Here is a 21253-nt window from a genome sequence, read left to right as displayed (position 1 = left end):
ATCTGAATTAATCTACCTTGTTAAAAGTCTGTCACAGCTTTGTTGAGTCTGTACAAAGCTAGTAAGTCACCATGTTGCAACATACTGTGTAGGTGTGCCAGCGTGGGTCCCAATATTTGGGAACTCTGTATTGTGTTTTGTTTATTGAAAGAGATGTCTTCAGCTTTTTAAAAGACTCAAAACAATAAAAAAAGAAAAAGGGGAAAAAAAAGATGGGGGAGACTATAGCATAAAATTGAGGTCATAGGTGCACAAAAGCATAAGAAAATCCAATCAACCTTTCTGGTTAACATGAGATATACTGTGAGAGTAGTCTTTTTAATTATACTGTTTCTTGTATACATTATCTATAGAATTAGCTTTTTGACTTCTGTAAAGAAAGTTAGTATATTATCTTGCTCTTCAGAGAATTCTGTAGATTTAGAGAATGTACAAGGCTACTGTCAGATAAAGAAATAAACTGCAGGAAACCCGAGTTGCAAAAGCTGAAACAACCTGGGAATAATTAATGCCAAGAAATAAATTACAGTAACAAATTGATTTCAGGAGTGAACCTAGGTTTTAACATGGAGAGGGTTGTATGATGTAGCTATTCATTCCCAAATGGAGAACATTCCTGTCTTCTTTCTGATGTTTCTCTTCTTTTAAATTTCTTCTTTATTTTACAAATAATAAGTCTTAAGTTCATCTGACATTTAATATTCTGTTATAATTTTACAGTTGGAAAATAAAAGAGATGCTTTCTTTCCACCTTTACATCAATTTTGTACAAATCCAAACAACCCTGTTACTGTAATACGTGGCCTTGCTGGAGCGCTTAAATTAGGTGGGTTTACTTTCTATGTTGTTTTTTTACTTTGGAAAAAAAAGTATGTGTTTTTTAAAAAGAAGCCTCTCAGTTCTTAAAAGTGGATATTTTATTGTTGGAAATATTGTGTATTCCAAGTAATTAGGGTAATGTGTAATTTCTCAGTTTGCTACTGTTTCTGATCTGTCATCTCAAAAAAACCCCAAAAAATCCAGCAGATTTGAGCACAGAGAGGAGCTGAGCTGTGGATATGGAAGCTTACAGATAGACTTTTTTCCTGTGAAAACTATGGCTATGTGTCTTAGTGCTTAGATTTAATGATCTATAATCTGACCGTGTACGGTATTTTGAACTCTGTAGATAGGAATTGGCAGTAGGATATGCTTTATGTGATGGAAGTGCATTCATAAAACAATAGTCTGAAAAAATACTTTATTGTGTGCAGATTTGTTTACACAAGTCATGTAAAATGCTTCTTGGAATGCTTCTTGGAATACAGTCCGTATGGTAGCTGCCAAGTTTTTTCTAAGCTTCTACTGTTGTGTGCAGAAAAGCCTCCTGAGTGTTAATCATGAGTGTTAATTTTTAACCTACAGGTGTGCTGTGTTATGAAGGCTAAGGGGGCAAAAAAGCTTTAGTTTAAACCTTGAGATGACTTTAGTATTAATGTCGTCTTTTCTTGAAAATTTTTATTATTTTTTAAATGTCATTTATGAATTTTATTCCTATTTATTAGATCTAGGACTCTTCTCTACTAAGACATTGGTAGAAGCAAATAATGAACACATAGTAGAAGTGAGGACACAACTACTGCAGCCAGCAGATGAAAACTGGGACCCCACTGGAACAAAGAAAATCTGGCGTTGCGAAAGCAGTAGATCTCATACAACAATTGCTAAGTATGCACAGTACCAAGCCTCCTCATTCCAGGAGTCTTTAAGGGTAAGCCTGTTGTTATTATTTAAGATACAATTTACAAACTGTATACTAACTCTGGAACCAATTAGTAACAGCTATTAGAAACAAATGGAAGCTGTTAAGGAAAAGGAGACGTTTCCATTAGCATGAAGAGTGCAGGTAGATTTACAGAATATGTTTTCAATAGAGGGTCAAATACTATATAGGGTGTTCCTCACAAATGCTTAATGAAAAACTTAATTTTGTTAACGTAAAACTAGCTATTACATCCTTTCAGAGCTTGTTAGCTCAAGCTTTCATATAATAATGTCAAAATTCATATAAAAATATTTATAGTTTAAGATGCTGGGTTTTTTTAACTTGTATTGCTTCTAGTTTCACATACTCTTTGAAATCAGATTTCTTTGTTCTTCATAGTATCCTGAGTTAATTTGGATGTGGTTTATTAGAAGTTAACACTTGTACTTGTCTTTCAGCACAAAGGTTTAAAATATTGAAATAACTTTTTTTTTCCAGAAAAGTGGCTGATGCTTTCCATATTTGTTATTGTTGGGCTATGAACATAACAGTTGCCATTTAGTTTAGAAGTTGTTAAACATATGTGACAGAGTGAAATGTTTGAAATGTTATTTTATTTGTATTACTTTTCAATATTTTTGCTGAAGTAGTGACCATATCCTTGGAAGTGGCTATGGGCACTCCTCCGAGGCTTATGTTACCTGCTGTTATAAAAAGATTAGGCTAAGGTGGAACAAAGACAAAAATACATTCTTGACCATTTGTTAATTAGAAAATAGGGCAAACATCAACATGAGGTGTTGACTATTACAGTTTTCACTGCCATTACATAGAAACAGCAATGGTTTCAGTAAGAAAGGAAAGAGAAATTCTAAATTTAAATTTTGCACATGAGAGGAAAGGGTTAGAAATGAAAAAATGAATCAGTAGTTGAAGAATAGAGAAGGGAAAGTAGCCAAAATGTTTTGAGCGAGAGTGATACAGGTTGAGGAAAAGAAACAGGAATGCCATTGGGAAGTGGGGAGCACTGAAGTCATCAAGAACTTGCCACATAGATGTGATTTTTTATTTTATTTTAATTTTTTTTCCTCTGCAGTGGTAATAAATTTCAGTAGGATATCAACTGAAGTTTACTGGTGCCCCTTGAACAATGCACCAGCATTGTATTCTTGTACATCATTCCAGAGGAGCTAGAGAACATTACACACACAATGTTCTAGTGAAGTACACGTTCAATAATGTGCATAACTGATCACATACCAGCTTGTCAGCAGGAAAGCCTCAGCTTTGGTTCTGCACCAAGAAGTGAACTGTGGGATTTTCTGATTATTTTTTTCTCTGTTACAAATTGGTGGTAAAAATGTAATATATAAAACAATTTTCAGAATGATGATTTTAATTTTCCCCTTGGAAATCAAAAAGACATTGTTTTAAGTGTACATGTGTTCTTTACCTAACACTGCTTTGACCTGTCCTTAGGTGACTTTTCACAGTGTTCAAATGAAAGCTTTATTGTCTGTTTCTACAGATGCAATCCTCTTGGTTTGCCCTACGTGATCTTTTTTTTTATGCCTCTGACAACTATTACATTGCTTTTCTAACATGTCTTGCAGTATTTGATAAATCCATCATCACTAGATTCCTTTTTGTTTCTCTTTGTCCTTCGTTCAAAGGATGAATAAGACTTTCTCAGGTACATAGGGCACTTTGAGATTTAACAGCAATCCCATTCAAAGCCAGAGATCTTTGGGTAGCCTCCAGGCAGTTCTTTCCTCCTTTTTGTCATATTCTTTTTCCTTCTACATCCGTACACTTGCCAAAAAAGAAGTCTTTAGAATAGACTTTTGAGGCCACTTTGCTAAAAAGATCAAATTACATCATTTAATATTTTTTAGATTTTTTCCACTAGTCATGGTCCTAGCTACTGCAGTGCTAAAATAGCATATGGCTATGAAAAATTCAAAAGATTTTATATAATGGATTTTATAAAATTAATTTTATAAATACTAGTCATCCTATTTTCATATCAAGAGACCTGCCTGACTTCGAAGGAAGGTAAATATTCTAGTCTAAAAACGTTAACAGTATTCCTTAAGACTGGATTCCAGTTCACCTGCATAATGAAGCAAACCGACATGCTCATTTGCAACCATAATGTAGGCTAGCAGAAATGTTTAGAGTGTAGACATTTTCTATTGTCCTGGCCTGAGCTTCACTGAATTTGTAGTCATAAAGAATTTTTTTGCAGTGGCTTTGGACTAAAGTTTATTTATTTTTAAAAAAAATTTCATAACAGTAACATTCACATAAAATCTTAGATATAGATACTTTAAAGATTATACCAGCATCTTGAAATAAATGTACTTATGTCTGTGAACCTGTTACCATTTTATACCTATAATTTGATATAGATTATTACTTCTGTGTTTATTTATGTATATATAAAAACGTTTCCACAATTGCATTTTATAGGAGGAAAATGAGAAGAAGAGTCACCACAAGGACCACTCAGACAATGAATCCACATCTTCTGATAAGTAAGTGTGGTATAACTGTGATAATTCGGTAGTTGGTTTTATGTGGTTTTACACATCATTCCTATTTCCACATTCACCTATTGTATTTTTTATATTTGCAGCTCTGGGAGGAGGAGAAGAGGACCTTTTAAAACAATCAAGTTTGGGACCAACATTGACCTGTCAGATGACAAAAAGTAAGTTGATTACAGTTTCTCCAGCTCACAGTGGTATTCTACAGTATGATACCCCTGGAAAACTAACGCAGTCTTCTCAGACATCAGTCAGTCTGTTGATAAACCCAATTCCAGTTGCAAACCCCATTTCCACAACTAAGTTGTTACCTTTAGTCTTTTAACTGTTGTTAAGAGTCCGTCTCACCCTAAAATCTCTTTTCAAGCTTCTATTTCTAGGATCTTTTATTTTTCCAGAAATGAACTTAAGCATCCATCAGAGACTTCTTGGTTGTCCTCCTTCTAATACATTCACTTTGTTTCGTTCTGAGGATTTAAATTGTTTGCTTACAGCTTTAATTACTTCTGACAATACCAAGTTTTCAGTCTTTGCACAGAAATTGAAAGATTAAAGGATTTTTCTTTTTTATTTCTCTGGATTTTTGTTACTTGGTTTTTTGTTTCCTTTTGTTCCTGCTGTCATCCTTTCTGTTTCCACTTTTCCATAGCTCTTGCTTCTCTGTCCAGGAGCAGGGTTTGAAATATGTGGTAAAGACAGATCAGTGCTTACCTGTGGATAAGCCACAATACCTCTGCCAGAAACACAAAAAAAAAAAAAAAAAAATTGTGTAATAATAATAAATTGTATATTGTTTAGATTACATATCTTCTGTGAGTAGATGAAGGTAGCTCAGAAAAACATCAGAAAGTATTAGAAATACTCTGAAAGCAAACTTTTTTGTGTCCAGTAATAATTTTTTGTTTGATTACATCTCTAGCTCGTATATATTTACATAAAAGATCCAGCATGTTTAGGCTGTCAGTCCCACCAGCTGCGGCACAAAAATTCTGATCTATTTCAATGATTAGAGCGGAAGAAAAGGTTGTGGTGTTTGAAACTGGAGAGTAAAGCCTGCTTAAGATGCTGAGGTCTTCTGTGGTATAGTCAGTGAAAGATCAATGCGTGTATATATGCGTGTGATTAGAGATTGTTTTAAATTTTTCATACTGATGCTATTTTTTTCTAAAGAAAATTACATCTGTAGATACAAAATTGTTGCTAATAAACTAGCACCCAGAGCAAATCACTGGGAGAGAGACTTTAAATGAACCTAAGCATAACTAACCTGGGGCTCATAGGAAATTGGATTTTGATACTTTAAATAGTTCTTGTAGGATCCCAGGCAGATGCATGATCTTCTGATCTGCAGTCGCAGCTTTTGCTAAAAACTATCTTTCCGCTCAACTAGCCTGTCAGGTTTGTGTTTATATTTGGAAATATTTTAAAATTAAGAGTAACACAGATACCTGGGTGACATTAGAGCTCCAAACTTAAGTGCTGATATTTTTGTGTTTGAAGATCTGTGTTTTTCTTAATGCAAGTATTCAGTTCCGAAGCACAAGCATGTAGTTAACTTCATTCTTGGTGACAGCAATTGTATGCACAGGCTAGGGTGTGTTTAGACACTCTTCTTGACATATGTTGTAGCACAATATCGTTTGGCTCTTGAAAGCATGGTTAACAGTTTCTTGACTGGCCTAGAGAGGGAGGAGAGCACAGCTCTTATTTCACTTGGAAAAGATGTACACCAAGGTGCAAGCAGAATTTTCTGGCAGTATAGCAGCAGACTGGCTAACTGCAAGAGTGAGTCCAGTCACCCTGGCTTTTAGCTCACCCTTAAATGAAATTGTCATTTAAATTTCTGTAACTGTCAAGTAAAGGTATTGCATTATCTTGGCTTCCATCTTAAGAAAAGTGAAGTTATGTAGAAGTAGGCTGTCTGCTCTTTTATCTCCTGTGCTAACAATTTTCTGAAAATGTTTATATTTCTCAAACTTTTCTAAGAGTCTTAGGGATTCACAGTTTGTCGATTTGCTATTTTGCTGCAGGTGGAAGTTGCAACTCCATGAACTGACAAAACTTCCTGCTTTTGTACGTGTGGTATCAGCAGGAAATCTTCTAAGCCATGTTGGTCATACCATCCTGGGCATGAACACAGTGCAGTTGTACATGAAGGTTCCAGGAAGCAGAACACCAGGTGAGTATAATCTCTTTGCATGAAAAAAATCAGGGTCTGCTGCTGTGGTATTGATGTAACTGCACTGCAGATTTTCCATATCTTACAGCATGCCTAAGCGTGATAAAATTGTATATATTCAGTATTTTTTTAATTTCTTGTTTAACTGAACTCTGCATGTACGGAGTACTAAATTACTTTATAGTGGAAATTTCCGGATTTCTGCAGTGCTAGGTAATTACCATACTAACCTCGTGCATTAAATACTGGATTCTTTAAAGGAAAAAAGGCAACGGATTTATATACTTGGACAGTATGTGTATTTTGCATGCCCTGAAAGTTTTTATAGGCTTCCAAAGTAGGTCTTGTGCAATCATAGAAATCAGTGTACTTTCACTTTTTAGATTCTTTATTGTCTTGGGATAGGACTCAACCCTCCATAATGAATAGTGCTGTGTTAGAGCACTGGACTGAGACTTGAGGGATCTGGACTAAATTTCAGGGTCTGTTTTTTCTGAAGTACAACTTTAGATAATTCCATTAGGGATTATGGCTCAGTTTTCCAGCTGTCAAAAGAAGATAAAATACTGGCATTTCTACATTGATTTTTGAAAGCTCTTTGTGACAGATTTTCTTACTACTTGTCTTACTCAGTGCCTGAAGTCGTGAAGTCTTGCTCCTGACTGGGACTGTCAAGAGCTAGCATAAAACACAAAATCTAAGCTTTAGCATCCTGAAGCATTCGTTTCTACAAAAAGGGAACTGCTGAAGTACTGGTCAGATTTGCAAGATTGGTAGTTCCAGCTTTTTATTTTCCACAAACTAACAAAAGCGGAATTCTCTTGTCACTGGGAGCTCAAGTGCATTTCTTAACACTGTGAAGCACCTAAGTAGTGTGTATAAGTGTCATATAAAAATATGTACGAATACTTAAACTATGATGTAGGGTTTTTTAGTACTTGTAACTTTGCGTTTTCATAGCATTATTTTGATAGGTCAGCCTTACATGAAGTGTGTTTATTTTTTCTCTTAAATTTCAGGTCATCAAGAAAATAACAACTTTTGTTCCGTAAATATAAATATTGGTCCAGGTGACTGTGAATGGTTTGTTGTCCCTGAAAGCTATTGGGGTGTCATGAACGACTTCTGTGAAAAGTAAGCTGGGCGTGCTGTTTTTCTCTATTTTTATCAAGTTCTCTGTGCCTTTCTCAGACCTAAGGGGGGAAATTACCGAGGGTGCTGTAAGAGGACATTATTTTTCCAGTTTTCCATGCAGTCAGAAAAGTCTTTTAAAATAAGTCAAAATGCAAAATCTAGAATTTATACAAAATATGGTATTTGTACAATGTATAGAAACTTGGATTGTCTTGCTTTCAAAAATTAACATTTGGGTCCATTATTTGTTTTTTTTTTTTCGAACACAGGAATGAAGTATATACAAGTGAGAGATTGGTAGTAGCTAATGCTCGCCTAGGTTCAAGATTCCAATTTATACTACATTAAGATGGAATAAGAAGTTTAGTATAAGCATAGACTGTCTGCTAGCAATGTGTATTGTGTGGCATCAATCCAGTTTTTGTAGCATAACATTTCCACATCAGAAAATCCATCTTAGTCCTTGCTGTTAATCTAGGCACTCTATCATGCATGTTAAAGCTGCCTCTACTGTTACCAAATGGTGATGCTTTTATAATGGTGTCATGACTTTCTAGAGCTATTGCAGTGGACTGCTGGAACAAAGTTGGGGGTGAGGGCGTTGGGGTTTTGTTTTGGTTTGTTGGTGTTGGGTTTGGTTTTTTTTAGGAGTGATGGACTAAAGTATTTTCCTGGTGATGTATGCTATTAATCTTTATTATGATTAATGTACATGTTGTACACAAGCAAGTACAGAGTCATTGGTATTTTGGCATGGTTTCTTGCTGCATCTAGAGGGAGAGCTCGGACCCCAGGAGGTGTCATGGCATGCTTTGCATACACTTAAATGTTTGTAGCTTGCTGGAAGAGTTGAGGTGCTCTGACCATTGGGGAAATACTTGGCCAGCTTTAAGACTGGGGTTTCTGTGTTGTGCCTTGTGTTGAGTGGATGCTTTAAAAACAAACAGAACACACCCATGCACCACCACACCTCACTACACACACACCCACAACCCCCCGTCTCCCCACCCCCCCCCCCCCCCCCCCCCCCCCCCAAAAAAAAGGAGGAGCAATTGTCTCCCCTAATCATGTTAGCATTCAGGCGGTAGCCTCTGAAACGGATCTTAAGGAAGAGATTTTTCTTCTTAGCTTTCCCAGTTAAAACTGGACTAAACTCTTGACTTTTCTTCAGAACTTTTCCAGAGCTCTTCAGATTCATCTCTGTACTCTGTATTTTCTGGCTGTCTACTGACCACTGTTCATATTTCATCCACCTTTACAAAGATTAGCCATCTCAAAATTGTAATTGTACTCATGCAATTGCAGTGTCTCTGATGACAACATGCCTTTTACCCCCATGACACTGTCCTCCTGAGGGTGACAGAGAAACTAAGATCTTGATAACCTCATAAAATGTCTAGAGTGCCTGATGGAGGCACTGAATTGTCCTTGAAAACAGTGAATTGCGAATGATGTGTCATGGTGCAGTATAAAAACAGTATAAAATCAGGATAAGGATGGGAAAGAAGTGTGTATTTTGCATAACCATAGTGGAAGAGTTCGTGCTTAGGAAATCCATATGGACGTGTTTTTTCATGCTTCTCAGGAGGGTCGACATGTCGTGGCTGAATATAGCATAGACCTGTGGATCACGGTTGAGATGGTGCCAACAGGTTGCTTGCTGGACAAGCTTCACGTGCATAAGCTGCCAGTACGAGTACATGGTTGGCATTGTTCAAAACAGAAAGCGTTCTTAAGAGCTGGTGTGGTCTGTGTATAAAATCAGTTCCTGGTTAAAAAAGCAGCATTCAGCACCAGTCTCACACTAGATCTGACCAAGCATTAATAAAATGCCACAGCATTAATAAAATACTGGGAAATTTGAAGGTAAATAGAACATAACTGGAAGCCATAAACTGGCTTCACATGGGCAGCCAGATGGTCAAGTGTTTTAATGTATTGCAGCCTGTGACCTGTGGAATTAGGATCAGGAATTTTACAGAGTAGTCCTCCTGGGTCACTGATTAGATGCAGAAAGCATTTATCACAGTGATCAGTTTTCACAGGTAATTTAATTGAAGTATCAACCACTAATAACAGATAAATGCTGAAGACTTTATTTTTCCTATTGTTTCAGGAATAACATGAATTTCCTAATGGGATCTTGGTGGCCAAACTTGGAAGATTTGTATGAAGCCAATGTCCCAGTTTATAGGTTTATTCAAAGACCAGGGGATTTGGTGTGGATAAACGCTGGCACTGTTCATTGGGTTCAGGCTATTGGTTGGTGCAACAACATTGCGTGGAATGTTGGCCCTCTTACAGGTATGGTTGAGTACTGCCTGTGCTGAATTACGTAATTAGGTAACGTTGTACTACATTTGCAACAGAAACTGCCATTTCTTACTAATTTACCATGCTTTACTAGATTAAAAAAAAAAAATTACTGTATTTTAAAACATTGTGTTGAAGCTTTAAGTAATTCCATTGGTAAGAGGAAGAGAAAGCAGCAAAAATGCAGTCTTTGCACTTGTTCATTTAATGGACTTGTAAAAATTACGATTGTGTAGCAAACAATAGCAGAATAAACTATTTAGATTAATTCATACACTCTGTCTTGTAGGCAGGCCATTTCTTAACTTTTTTCCCCAACCTTTTTTCTACCCAGCAGACTGCTCTATAGCTTGCATATGACTTAAGGACTTGTCCAATCTAACTTTCTCAGGGCGACAGATACCTAATCGCTTTTCAGTGAAAGCATCGGGAAATGCAAACAGTTGTAAAATTTTGTTCATAAAGTGAATATTTTTTCCAGACCTTCTGCTCTAAAAGTCTTTAGTTTTGAACTGTGGTCTTGGAAGGTTTTTAGATGTGAGAATGAATGGAAATCTCACTGCTAAAATGAGATTCTGTCAAGCATTTGAAGAGAATGTACTTCCAAAAAACTCCCCTTTTCTTAAATAGTTTAAGGTGTGTCTTTATTTCATTATGGTGCAATAAATAGTATATCTCCACGATTGCATGACTGACTGATACAGAGCTCACGTGTTTAGTCACAGTAAATTTTGTAAAACTTTTTTTTTTTTTAAAAAGGGCAGGGTGAGTAGGCTGCTTAATGAAAAAGTCTGACTCATTGCAACAAATCTCTCGAGGTGCAGTCTTCCTTTTCAAGACAAATTATATACCATAGCATTGTAAAAATATGACAAAGAGGAATAGAGTGAGATGTAGACATTTAAAATATAGACTTTTTTTATAATCTGAAATATTTGAAGATTTTTTTAAGTAACCCTTTTTGAAATAGTGCTCTCTGTTCACCGTAGAATTGAACATTTGTCAGCCAGTTATTTTCAGACAGTTGTTGCTGTTGTGGTACTGTGCATTCTTTTAGCATCATAAATACACTTTTTAAAAGAAATTTTATAGAATTCAAGTGTAGTTGGGATTAATGGATCATTGCAAATGAAGTTTAATCTAGCCTGAAAAGGTATTAATTTTGGTTATAAGCAAATGATTTTGGGTGTAGTTGATAACTGTTTCTTAACTTCACTAATTGCTTCTGTAATTTTGTTTTTGTGTAGCTTGTCAATATAAATTGGCGGTGGAACGGTACGAGTGGAATAAACTGCAGAGCGTAAAGTCCATAGTACCCATGGTTCATCTTTCATGGAATATGGCTCGAAATATCAAGGTCTCAGATCCAAAGCTTTTTGAAATGATAAAGTAAGTTTTATTTATTTGAACATTTACTGTACCCAGTTCCTCTTCCAGCATAAACCAATAGTTGGTTTGTAAGTAATCCTTTGTAAGACTTTTCCATTCCCGACAATCAAACCAGAATTATTTTACAATCTGTTTTTCAAATAATCCATTTATAAATACAATTAATTTGATGTTATTGTGGCATAGCTTTAGAATGATGTAATTACTTTTTTGTTAAACATTGCATAGACTTAATACACCAGTTTACAGAAGTTGACTTAGATGACAAAAGCTGTTCAGAGTACATACCATCAGAAATAACAAAATTAGGTCATCAACCCAAATATTAGAATGTTTAGTCATTTTTACAGCAAAGTTAAACTTAATTTTACATTCCTAGAACCTCTAGTTAGTGCTCACACACTTCATTTGGAGATCCAGTATAAGTGTTTAAATAAAGGAAAGTAGGAATTTGAAAGCCACCTTCTCTTGCTCTTCCTTCTGAACAATGAATTAATTGATCTGTAAAATGATAAGTGAGTTTAGTGACATTTCTCGTACACATATTCCAAAATGCAAGAATATTCCGGGCTCGGAGCACATTCAGTAATTTATTTATTTTTTTTAAAAAGTTCAACTTCAAGTAAATACAAATCATGTTGCAGCATCGTTATAGCTAGGTCAAGGAATGAATGGACATTTCAGCATATATTGTAGGTTTGTCCTAAAGGAAGTGGGGGGAATGAATTCCAAAGCACATTACTCATCATGAAAATACTCCGGCAGCAACACTTTCTGTTTTCCTTAAGCCTACCAAAGAAGCTTACGGCTTGAGCACTTCTTAGTTTTGTCAACATACTGGATCCACAAGCATTGTCCTTTTATAATTTGCCTTGAAATGGACCTTTAAAAAATGGGTGGGTTAACTTACAGAAAAAGAGCAAAGAAAAATAATTTCTTTTTTCTCCCTAGTAGGATTTATTGATGACATGTGAGTGAGACACCTTTTCACAGTAGGAATTTAATTTAGACTTGAACATCTGTTGCAGAATGGTGGAATTGGTGAAATGGTAACTTTGTAAGGATCAAGAATATTGGAATTTGAAGACAGGGAGATTTTTAGTCACTGTAAAGCTAGGTTTTGGAATAGCATTTACGCGTGAATACTTTCTTAAAGTCTAGTAATACCTAGGTTGAAGAAAATCTTTACTGAAGGCTTGACAATCCTGCCCCTTCAATTAAGCTATTAGTGCTCATAGTCAGGATGCTAGCTGTCATAAAAAGGAGAGGAGAAACTGAATAGTTAGAAATGAGAAAAAGAAGCAGGTTGTGGGAGAGAGGAAGCCAAAAAGGCCATTTAAAAAAACAACTCACAAACTTACTTTACAATTATCTTTATATATCTTCCAAAGCCCAGCAGGCATCTATTCTAAAGCTTGAAACAGTTCTGTAATGTTTTTGGAAATAGGATTTTGATTTTTTGGCACCTGTATTTGCATTTGTACACGTTAAGGGGTTTTTTTGCCATGGTTTAGGCTTAAAAGGAGAAAAACATGACTGAGCATAGCATCCTTCTCCAAGAGAATCTTTTAAAACATTGGGAAGAAACACAGCAGACAGAATGGTGGTTTTCTATTGTCTTGCTGGCTGCCAGCAGCTGAGCTTTTTCTAGCGAGAGACCTAAATTTTAGGTGTACTTCAGAAATAAACAAAGATGCTGAGGAGCAGATACAATTGGTCTTGTATGCGTTGTGTTTTTTCCAGTCTACTGAAACTATTTCCAGTTTACTTGGATTAAGCCCTCCATCCAAGTCAGTTGTCAGCCAAACCCCAAGTTCTGTGCTGTGTGTGCAGAGGGGAAGAAGATCCAATGATGAGCTCTGGTTTGTAACATCCAGTAGCAGTTACCTCTTCATTGTAGGTTATGGTATAGCTGTTACTAGAAATGGGTGTCACCAGAACAAACAGTCTGGTATCTGACCTTGGCTTTGTTAGCATACTGGAAATGCAGAAACCTTCACGATCTCCTTAAGATAGGAAAGTAGTTGCGTTATTATTTTTTTTTTTTTTTTATGGACTGCTTGTCTGCAGGAAAATAGCACCAGCTGGCAAATAGCTGTTGTCCGTTGCTCCTGGATTTTATGATGTACAAAATATAGACATTTGTGTGTGTGTATGCGTGTGTATAAGAAAACACTTGAGAAATAGTGATTTCTGATACAGCTGGTTGAATTTCATCTTGAATAGCTGACTTTTCGTTTGTCATTGGGGAAAAAAAATGTTTCGGTGACACAGCTGTCATCGTTTTTGCCAAAATGCAGGCCTGTATCTAAAATTGTACATTGAAGATACCTGAAGTGTTTAGGTAGTTCAACTTACTCTCTGGGCCTTCTTAGGTATCAGAATAGCACAAAAGAATAGCTCTTGGAAAATGATAAAAATTAATTTGGAATTCCAATTTGAAACACAAATACAAATATTTCTTGTTGGTTTATGTGAGAGTAACCACTACAGAGGCAATAAACTAAAATTTAAGCATACATATAAATATTGGAAACCAGATTAATGATGAAAAGAAATAGAATAGCAGTATGGGAAAAAAAAAATAATAGAAGGAAACTTTGATTTTGCAAGAAATCTGAAGCTTCTTTATATTTTTAGTTAATGTACAACTTGGTGCTGTCCAGATAAAAGGCAAAGCAAAACTAAACCTTTCTCCTGAGATGTCTTTTAAAGATTTGATATTAACAGTAGAATCATGAGCAGGAACACAGGCAGACAGAATGATTTAAAACTTGACTGAGGGAGCACAACCCTCAAGAAAAGAAAAATGAACTGCAAACCTCTTAGATGAAAGCTAGAAGGACTTTTACAAATGCATCTGAGCAAGAGAAGAATTTTAGAGGTAGTGAGAACATAGTAATAAGGGCTTAAAAAATTAATTCCAAAGTAACTGAAATACTAAGTTCTTTGACAAAAATAGTTTTAAAAACATAAAAGAACTTGACGTGGGAGAAATGATTCTGCACAAAATCATGAAGCCAGATAAAATACATTTTGGTATCAGTAGGGAAGATACATTGCTGAAAGACCAAGAGGTCAGTTTTGCATTGCCATTGAGATGGTCTCCACACTTTGAAAAGTTTTACTGGATATTTAATATTCAAACAGGTTTCTCAGTGCCCTTCTAGAATAAATCAGGATGATGTCCATTTTAAAATTTTCCTCTCTTAAATATTTGAATTTGACTGGACATGATTTACTCAGGTTCTTTATGCCATACCTGTAAAGAATTTGAGAGAGAGATGGTCCAGATTTTCTTTTTACTGAATTCTCACTGTATAAGAATAAAAGGGGGCCTAAAATACTAAAAGCTGACATCATTTAACTTACACGTTGTGACTCTGCTAGACACCTTTTCGGCTTTCTTTAGGCTTCCCATACTTAAGAAATTGTGGTGCGTTTCGAAAGTGGTAGTTTGTATGCTTTCTCCATTCTTTGACAGCATGAAATAGTTAACATTTATGTTTTCAAGTGCCATAACTAGGATCTGAATTTTATCCAAGGAGGGAGATTTCACCTTCTAGCTATTGTTTTTGGCTTTGGTTGCAAATTTGGCAAACATTGCAGTAGTGTTATGTGTGGGTTACATTTTGGGCAATTCTTTTTTCACAACTGTAACACTAGAAAACTCTTTGAAAATCACACTTTGAAACTCTTTGGAAGTCGGGAGTGGAGCACAATGGTGGCAAGTGTGCACATGTGCTTCCAGTTGCTCTTTGGCATACCCAAAGACTTTTCTGGCTAACAGCAGAAGAGAAGAGAAAAATGGTAGCTTTTAAGTTTATTTGAAATCAGGCTGTATTGCAGAAAAGAATGCTATACCAAAGTTACTAAACTTATCAGACGCACATTTACTTTAGCCCAACACTCAAGTGAATTAATACATGATCTATTACATATGGTTGGCCTTAGCAACGTAAGTCCCATTAGCATCAAACTTTGAGAGTGTTGATGGAGTTACAGCTAAATGAGCTGTTTAATTTTCTTGAAATTCAGTATCTGAAAATATGATGTTTAACATAGAAACATGCTTTCAGTTTTGCATTTTTTTACGGTGACGGTATTAATGAAGCTATAGCCTTGTTTTTAGTGAAGATGAACAGTCTGAGCATATAACATCAAGAGGAGAGTATCTCAAAATAAGCCTAAGATTCTATTAACTACTTGGAAACACATGAAAGAAACATTTCAAAAAAAAGAAAAAAAGAACGTATATATTACATTTTTAAGGCTTTAAAATGGGAGAAGGATCAAGCTGAAAACATTTTGATAGAACTTGTAAGCACTTTGTTTTCTGTCCAATGTTTATTCTTCCCCTTACATTTTTTCAATCTTCCTTCTGCATCTAATGAGCATGTAACGTAACCACCCTGTGGAGGAGAAAATTAAAGGCTGCAGAGGCTGCGGCTCAAATAAATAGGATGGCTAAGAGCTAAAAATTATTGTAAATAACATTGTAATTTAGAAATCCGGCGACCTATTTTGCCAATTTTTTTTTTTAGAGAACATCTGTAGCTCGTACGATGCTAGAAAACAAGTTAGACTTCTTAGCACAGAAGAGAACCATATAAAATTGTGAATATAAAATTATTTTTTTTATCCTTTACAGAAGTATGGCTGGGAATTGTTGATTTTAATTTGACATTTGACCAGTTCTTCATTCATAAAATAAGTGTTAAATTTTTTTTATCCCTTTTTCAAAATTAATTTTTTTAACTATGGAGGGGCTTCCTTTTCTAATACCAACCTGTCTATTTTTTTTTCCCTTTTACTTGGCAGAAAATACTTGTAACAGGGTTTTTAGAATGTTAGTTAAAACAGTTCTTTTATAGGCTGTAGTCATTTATACAAAATGTAAACGGTTATTTTGAACTTGGCAGTTCAAACTTTTTGCTGCTAAATTGATAGTTCAAAATAAAATACATTAATTGCTTTTGAAAACACATTGTTTTACTGTGCTTAAAAGAGCTTTCATGCGTTCTAGTCAAAAATTAAGGATGTCTAGTCGAAAATGCCCTGTTTGCAGGGCAAGGGGGGCAGGACTGAAATGGAGCAAAGCACAGAGGTCCATACTGGTTCTTATTAGCCAGCTGTTTCTGAAATCCCGGAGGAGGAGGAAACTCCAGGTGCAGGGTCTTGGAAGAAATTAAGGCCTATATCTTGCTATAAAGTTGAATATTGAACTGAACATACCACTGATCTTGATTGCAGGTACTGCCTGTTAAGAACTCTCAAACAGTGTCAGACACTGAGGGAAGCTCTAATTGCTGCAGGAAAAGAGATTGTCTGGCATGGACGAGCAAAGGACGAGCCAGCTCATTACTGTAGCATTTGTGAGGTCAGTAGAAATATGTGTTGGTCCTGTGTACTACTATAATATTTATTTAAATTTTGTCCTGTCTTTCATTGTTGTTGCTGTTCTAATTTTGCTTTTAAGTTGCAGCATCTACTATATGCTATAAGCACAGATATGTGATGCAATACTGTCTTCAAAGAGCTTATCAAGCTGTTTTTCTAGACACAGGCTGTATTTTGCTGCAGTCTCTTCTACCGTACTTCATGACATTGTTATACGCTAGGTCGATTTTCAGTTCTCAGTTATTATAAAAAGTTGTTATCCCTTCCTGCATATAATTTGATCTGCTGAGCTTCATTTTAAAGGTGTATCTGTCTTCATTTCAGAAGTCAACAAGAGCCCCAAAAGAGGGAGAATTTAAGTACATTTTCTTCACAGGACATAACCTTTTTGCTGAAATTTTTGATTCTACTTTCTGTTAATAGTTCCTTTAAAGTATTGGATAACAGTTTTCATGAAGCTTAAAAGAAAATAAATTTTTTCTACCCCTTGAAAATCAGTTTCTAGTTATTTTCTCACTGAGCCTCTTGGGCAGGATGAGCATGTGACTGAGTAGTAAGGAAATAAATCACAAACTTCTTTTGCAGACAAATTTAAAAAAGGAAAATTAGGGCTAATTGTTATAAATCCCCATGTTACTGAGCAACCCCTGTTCAGAGTATGAATCCTGCTTTGTCAATATTGATCAAAAGCTTTCCCATAGTGCTGTTCATGCAGACATTCTGAGTGTAGTATTAGTGGGTTTAGAATATTTCACTTTTCTGCTTGAGCCTTAGGAGTATACGTTATTCCCTGAACAAACCTAATTTTTCTCTTTGCATGCACAGGGTAAGGGTGAAAATCTTAAAGAAAATACAGTTTTTGTGGTTCAACTTTTTAAAAATGAAATTGTAACAGATGACTTTCTGTTTCCTATCTAATAGGTGGAAGTCTTTGATCTGCTTTTTGTCACTAGTGAGAGCAATTCTCGAAAGACCTATGTCGTACATTGCCAAGACTGTGCACGAAAGATAAGCACGAACCTGGAAAATTTTGTGGTGCTAGAACAGTACAAAATGGAGGACTTGATGCAAGTCTATGATCAATTTACATTAGTAAGTCAAATTAATAAGTGGGTGCATAAATACATTATTTGTAAAGCAGTCGTAGGCTGTCTTGGTACTCCATTGTATGAGTACCGTGGACTTTCTGATTCAAATGGAGGTATGGGTTGTGTGTGATATTTACAGAGCAAAGCGCTGAAGAGTCAGAATTATGTGAAATAGTAGAGTAACTTACTGCAGAACATAACCGCTGAGTTTTCAGGAAAAGTATGATGTTACAATTCATAAAGTTGTGGCTTTAAAAATCCAATAGAGATCACCTGAAGACCATAACTGGATCAGATGGAGATGGGAAGAATCAGGACAGTGAAGCTTGGAGAAACTAGCACCAGGTTCAAGAGCATCTCTAATACATTGGTTGTGGTATGAAGTCAGTATAGCAGCAGAGCATCCTATGCACTCAGACCCCTTCCTTCCCCTTCCCCGCCCATCCCCTCCCAAATCAGCACTGTCCTTCTGCTTAGCAAGTGGATGCTCTCAAACAGTTCTGTCTTTTGGCTTGGGGCCTCCTTTGCATTTCAATTTAAAGCAAAAAGCCTCTTTGCCATTATAGCTTTGTGCTATATATGGCAGCCTCCTGCTTTGAACTGTGTCAGCACAACTGTCCTAACATTTCACCCAGGTTTCATTGTTTCAGGCAAAGATGGCTTGTTTGTAATCACAATGAAAGCGATGCTGGATTTATTTATAAGCCTTGCCTTTCTGTCAAAGGAGACAAATATTGGACTTAAGAGTTATGAGAATTTCATGTTGAATTAAATACAACAGCCCTGAAATGGCTGTGCCTTTTGATTCGTTTCCAGGTGCTGCAGAAAATGTGTGTTTAGACAATTATTCCATGTAATGCTTGCATGATAAGTTGTGACCTTTTGAGCTAAGGCCTCAAGGTTCAGGCTGGTGAGAGTGCGGGACCAGGTACTCTGAATTTAATTCTCTTCATTGGTCCTACAGAGCCTGAGGTGGTTGAACTTCAGTTCATACTTCTAGGAGCCCATTGTCGTTATAGTTTGTGAAATACTGCAATTTCGAAGTGATGATCTGTTATAGAAAAGCATATAAATCAACACCTGTTCTCAGATACGTCATCCAGTTGAGTTGAAATGGGCAAGACTGTTTCTGTATGGAAAAGAGGGGGGGAGGGAGGGGTATTTTGTTGTCTGTGTTTATAATGTTATATAGGTAGCAGTGATGATGCTGTCCCTAGAACAAGGGTTCTCAACCTGTGAGCAGCTCCTTCCCCCACCAAAGCCTATACCTGCAGTCCTGAAGGGCATTCATTAATAATTGTTCTCTTGTGAAATTGGTGTGCACATTAATTTCTTTTAAAGGGGATACAGTCTCGATTGAGAAGAGTCATAGCCTAAAAGTGACATCTCTCAGATCTAGGAGAAGAGATGAGGTTTGTTGCAAGTCACAGGATGAAGATATTCTCAGATGGCAAAGGTGCAATAGGCCTAACGGAGAGGCTCTGTGTCGGGGGTGAAGTATTGGGAGCAAATATGGGGATCAGCTAGTGGAAGTGTTTCATGGGTGGGTACTATAGTATGATTAAAAGTATCTTTAAAGACTGTGGGCAACTTCTTGAAGGGATTCCGCATCATGACAGGACTGATGAGCGGGAAAAGAGAAGGAAATGCCATCAAAGATTCAGCATTTTGGTGGTAATGCCACAAAGTGCAATATTGGGAAATAGTTAGGTATCTTATAGACTTTGTCTCCTGAAAGCAGGCAGGAACAAGCCACCTCGCTTACTTCACTCTTGGGGTGCTCTGGTGGTGTCTTCCAGGATTACAAAAAAAAAAAAAAGACCAAAAAAACCCTAACTTTGTTCCCATGTCGGAGAATCTGAGACCCTTTCCACAGATACCGTAATTTCAGGGTTATATGTTATTGCTAAGGTAGAGGGGGGAAAAAAATGAAGCCCACAAGGCATTTAGAGAGACGCAAATGGACAATCCTTCCCTCCCCGCCATTGGTAAACAGGTTGAGAATCCCTGTTTTAGAGTATATAAAGATATATCCATACTGAACCCACATGGAGCTCTTTGCTGCCACAGTGGGACTTGTTTTGGCAGTTCACATTGTATTAACACAGACATCCCTACAGCATACTCCGGTCTGCAGTATAGGGAAAATCCTGATGCAGAGCAGTCATAAAATATGCGTTGTATTTGAGTAAGTTGGAAAAGAAAAGCCAGTATCCATTTGAAAAAGGCCTAAAGTGTAAAAACAGTAGCGCGTGTGACTTTAAACTCTCATGGTTACCGTTTGCGCAGGTCTTGGTTGAACAAATGAGTTTTACACCCTTGTAGAAAAGGTAATTTAATGTTTTCTTTTTCAGGCTCCTCCATTGCCATCCTCCTCATCTTGACATTTTTTCATGGACATTAAATGAAAACTTTTCTGATATTCAGGAAGTGACCCAGTTCTGCACCACTGATTTTTGTAGCTATCCCGTAAGGCTGCTGGCTGAAAGCTGTGTCTATGCAACCTTCCAAGTGCGGAGTGTCAACCAACTGGACAGGAGAGAGCACTGCCTCCTACTCCAGAACTCAAAACAAATAAAGCTCATCCAGCTGTACTTCAAAAAAATAATTCCATGTTTTGTATATATCTGACAAAACTGGCAACATTATACAGACTACTGACTTGAAGACCACCTCTTTTGTATTTCTCTGTTTCTGGGCTGATGAGTTGGTTTCATCCATTTTTCCCCTTCAGAATTTCCCTTGGAAAAGTACTAGCTTAGCTGGTCATTTCTTTGTAAGGTAGTTAGAAATTTTAAGTCTTTCTTTGGGCAACTTTTTTTTTTTTTTTTTTTAATGTGAAGAGTTAGGTGATATAAATTTTTTTACTGCTTTTATGTTTTTCTGTCTTGTTTTGAAACCATGACGGTTACACTTTTTGTTCCTAAATAAAATTTAAAACAATTAACAGCCAAGTCACAAAGATAAATGGGTTGCACATAGACTAAGGAATAAACTTCAGATTTGTGATTTTTGTTTCTAATCTTGATGTAAATTTACACTATTTATAAATACATATTTATTGCTTGAAAATATTTGTGAATGGAATGCTGTTATTTTTTCCAGATTACCTGCCATTGAAATTTTAAGGAGTTCTGTAATTTCAAACACTACTCCTATTACATTTTCTATATGTAAATAAAACTGCTTAGCATTGTACAGAAACTTTTATTAAAATTGTTTAATGTTTAAAGTTTTTCTATTGTTTGAGTTTTAAAAAGATTTTATGTACAGTGCCCAGTTTTTGTTCTCTTTTGAATCTGATTATATATATATTTTATATATACTCTTGTGCTTGTGTATATATATAATATATATAGAAACTCGAATATAAATATGTGTATAAAGATTTAGAGACTAAATTTTTCTCGTTTTAAGTTTTACATCTATGGTAGATTTGAGGTGTCTACTGTAAAGT

The 21253-nt window shown here is 36.0% G+C and overlaps 1 protein-coding gene across 9 annotated transcripts in view; it reads left to right on the top strand.

The window, feature by feature from the left end:
- Nucleotides 1–21031, top strand: part of KDM6A (lysine demethylase 6A) — a 160749-nt gene extending 139718 nt beyond the window's left edge. For 4 of the 9 annotated variants that reach the window (XM_074603335.1, XM_074603297.1, XM_074603305.1 and 1 more), the window contains 12 exons: nt 721–826; nt 1545–1750; nt 4217–4281; nt 4383–4457; nt 6324–6472; nt 7492–7606; nt 9723–9910; nt 11167–11308; nt 16562–16688; nt 17630–17800; nt 18063–18141; nt 20151–20864. In XM_074603335.1, coding sequence (XP_074459436.1) covers nt 721–826; nt 1545–1750; nt 4217–4281; nt 4383–4457; nt 6324–6472; nt 7492–7606; nt 9723–9910; nt 11167–11308; nt 16562–16688; nt 17630–17800; nt 18063–18119 — 1401 coding nt within the window. In that variant the 3' untranslated portion in view covers nt 18120–18141; nt 20151–20864. Of the gene's footprint in view, nt 1–720; nt 827–1544; nt 1751–4216; nt 4282–4382; nt 4458–6323; nt 6473–7491; nt 7607–9722; nt 9911–11166; nt 11309–16561; nt 16689–17629; nt 18142–20150 lie in introns of those variants that run through there. The other 5 variants (XM_074603343.1, XM_074603316.1, XM_074603325.1 and 2 more) reach the window with 2 other exon arrangements.
- Nucleotides 21032–21253: the final 222 nt, after the last annotated feature.

The sequence above is a fragment of the Larus michahellis genome, chromosome 1 (assembly GCF_964199755.1).
Source record: "Larus michahellis chromosome 1, bLarMic1.1, whole genome shotgun sequence".
In the NCBI taxonomy this organism is placed as follows: Eukaryota; Metazoa; Chordata; class Aves; order Charadriiformes; family Laridae; genus Larus; species Larus michahellis.
Note: the sequence above shows the minus strand (reverse complement) of the source record. Positions and strands in the feature narration are given on the sequence as shown.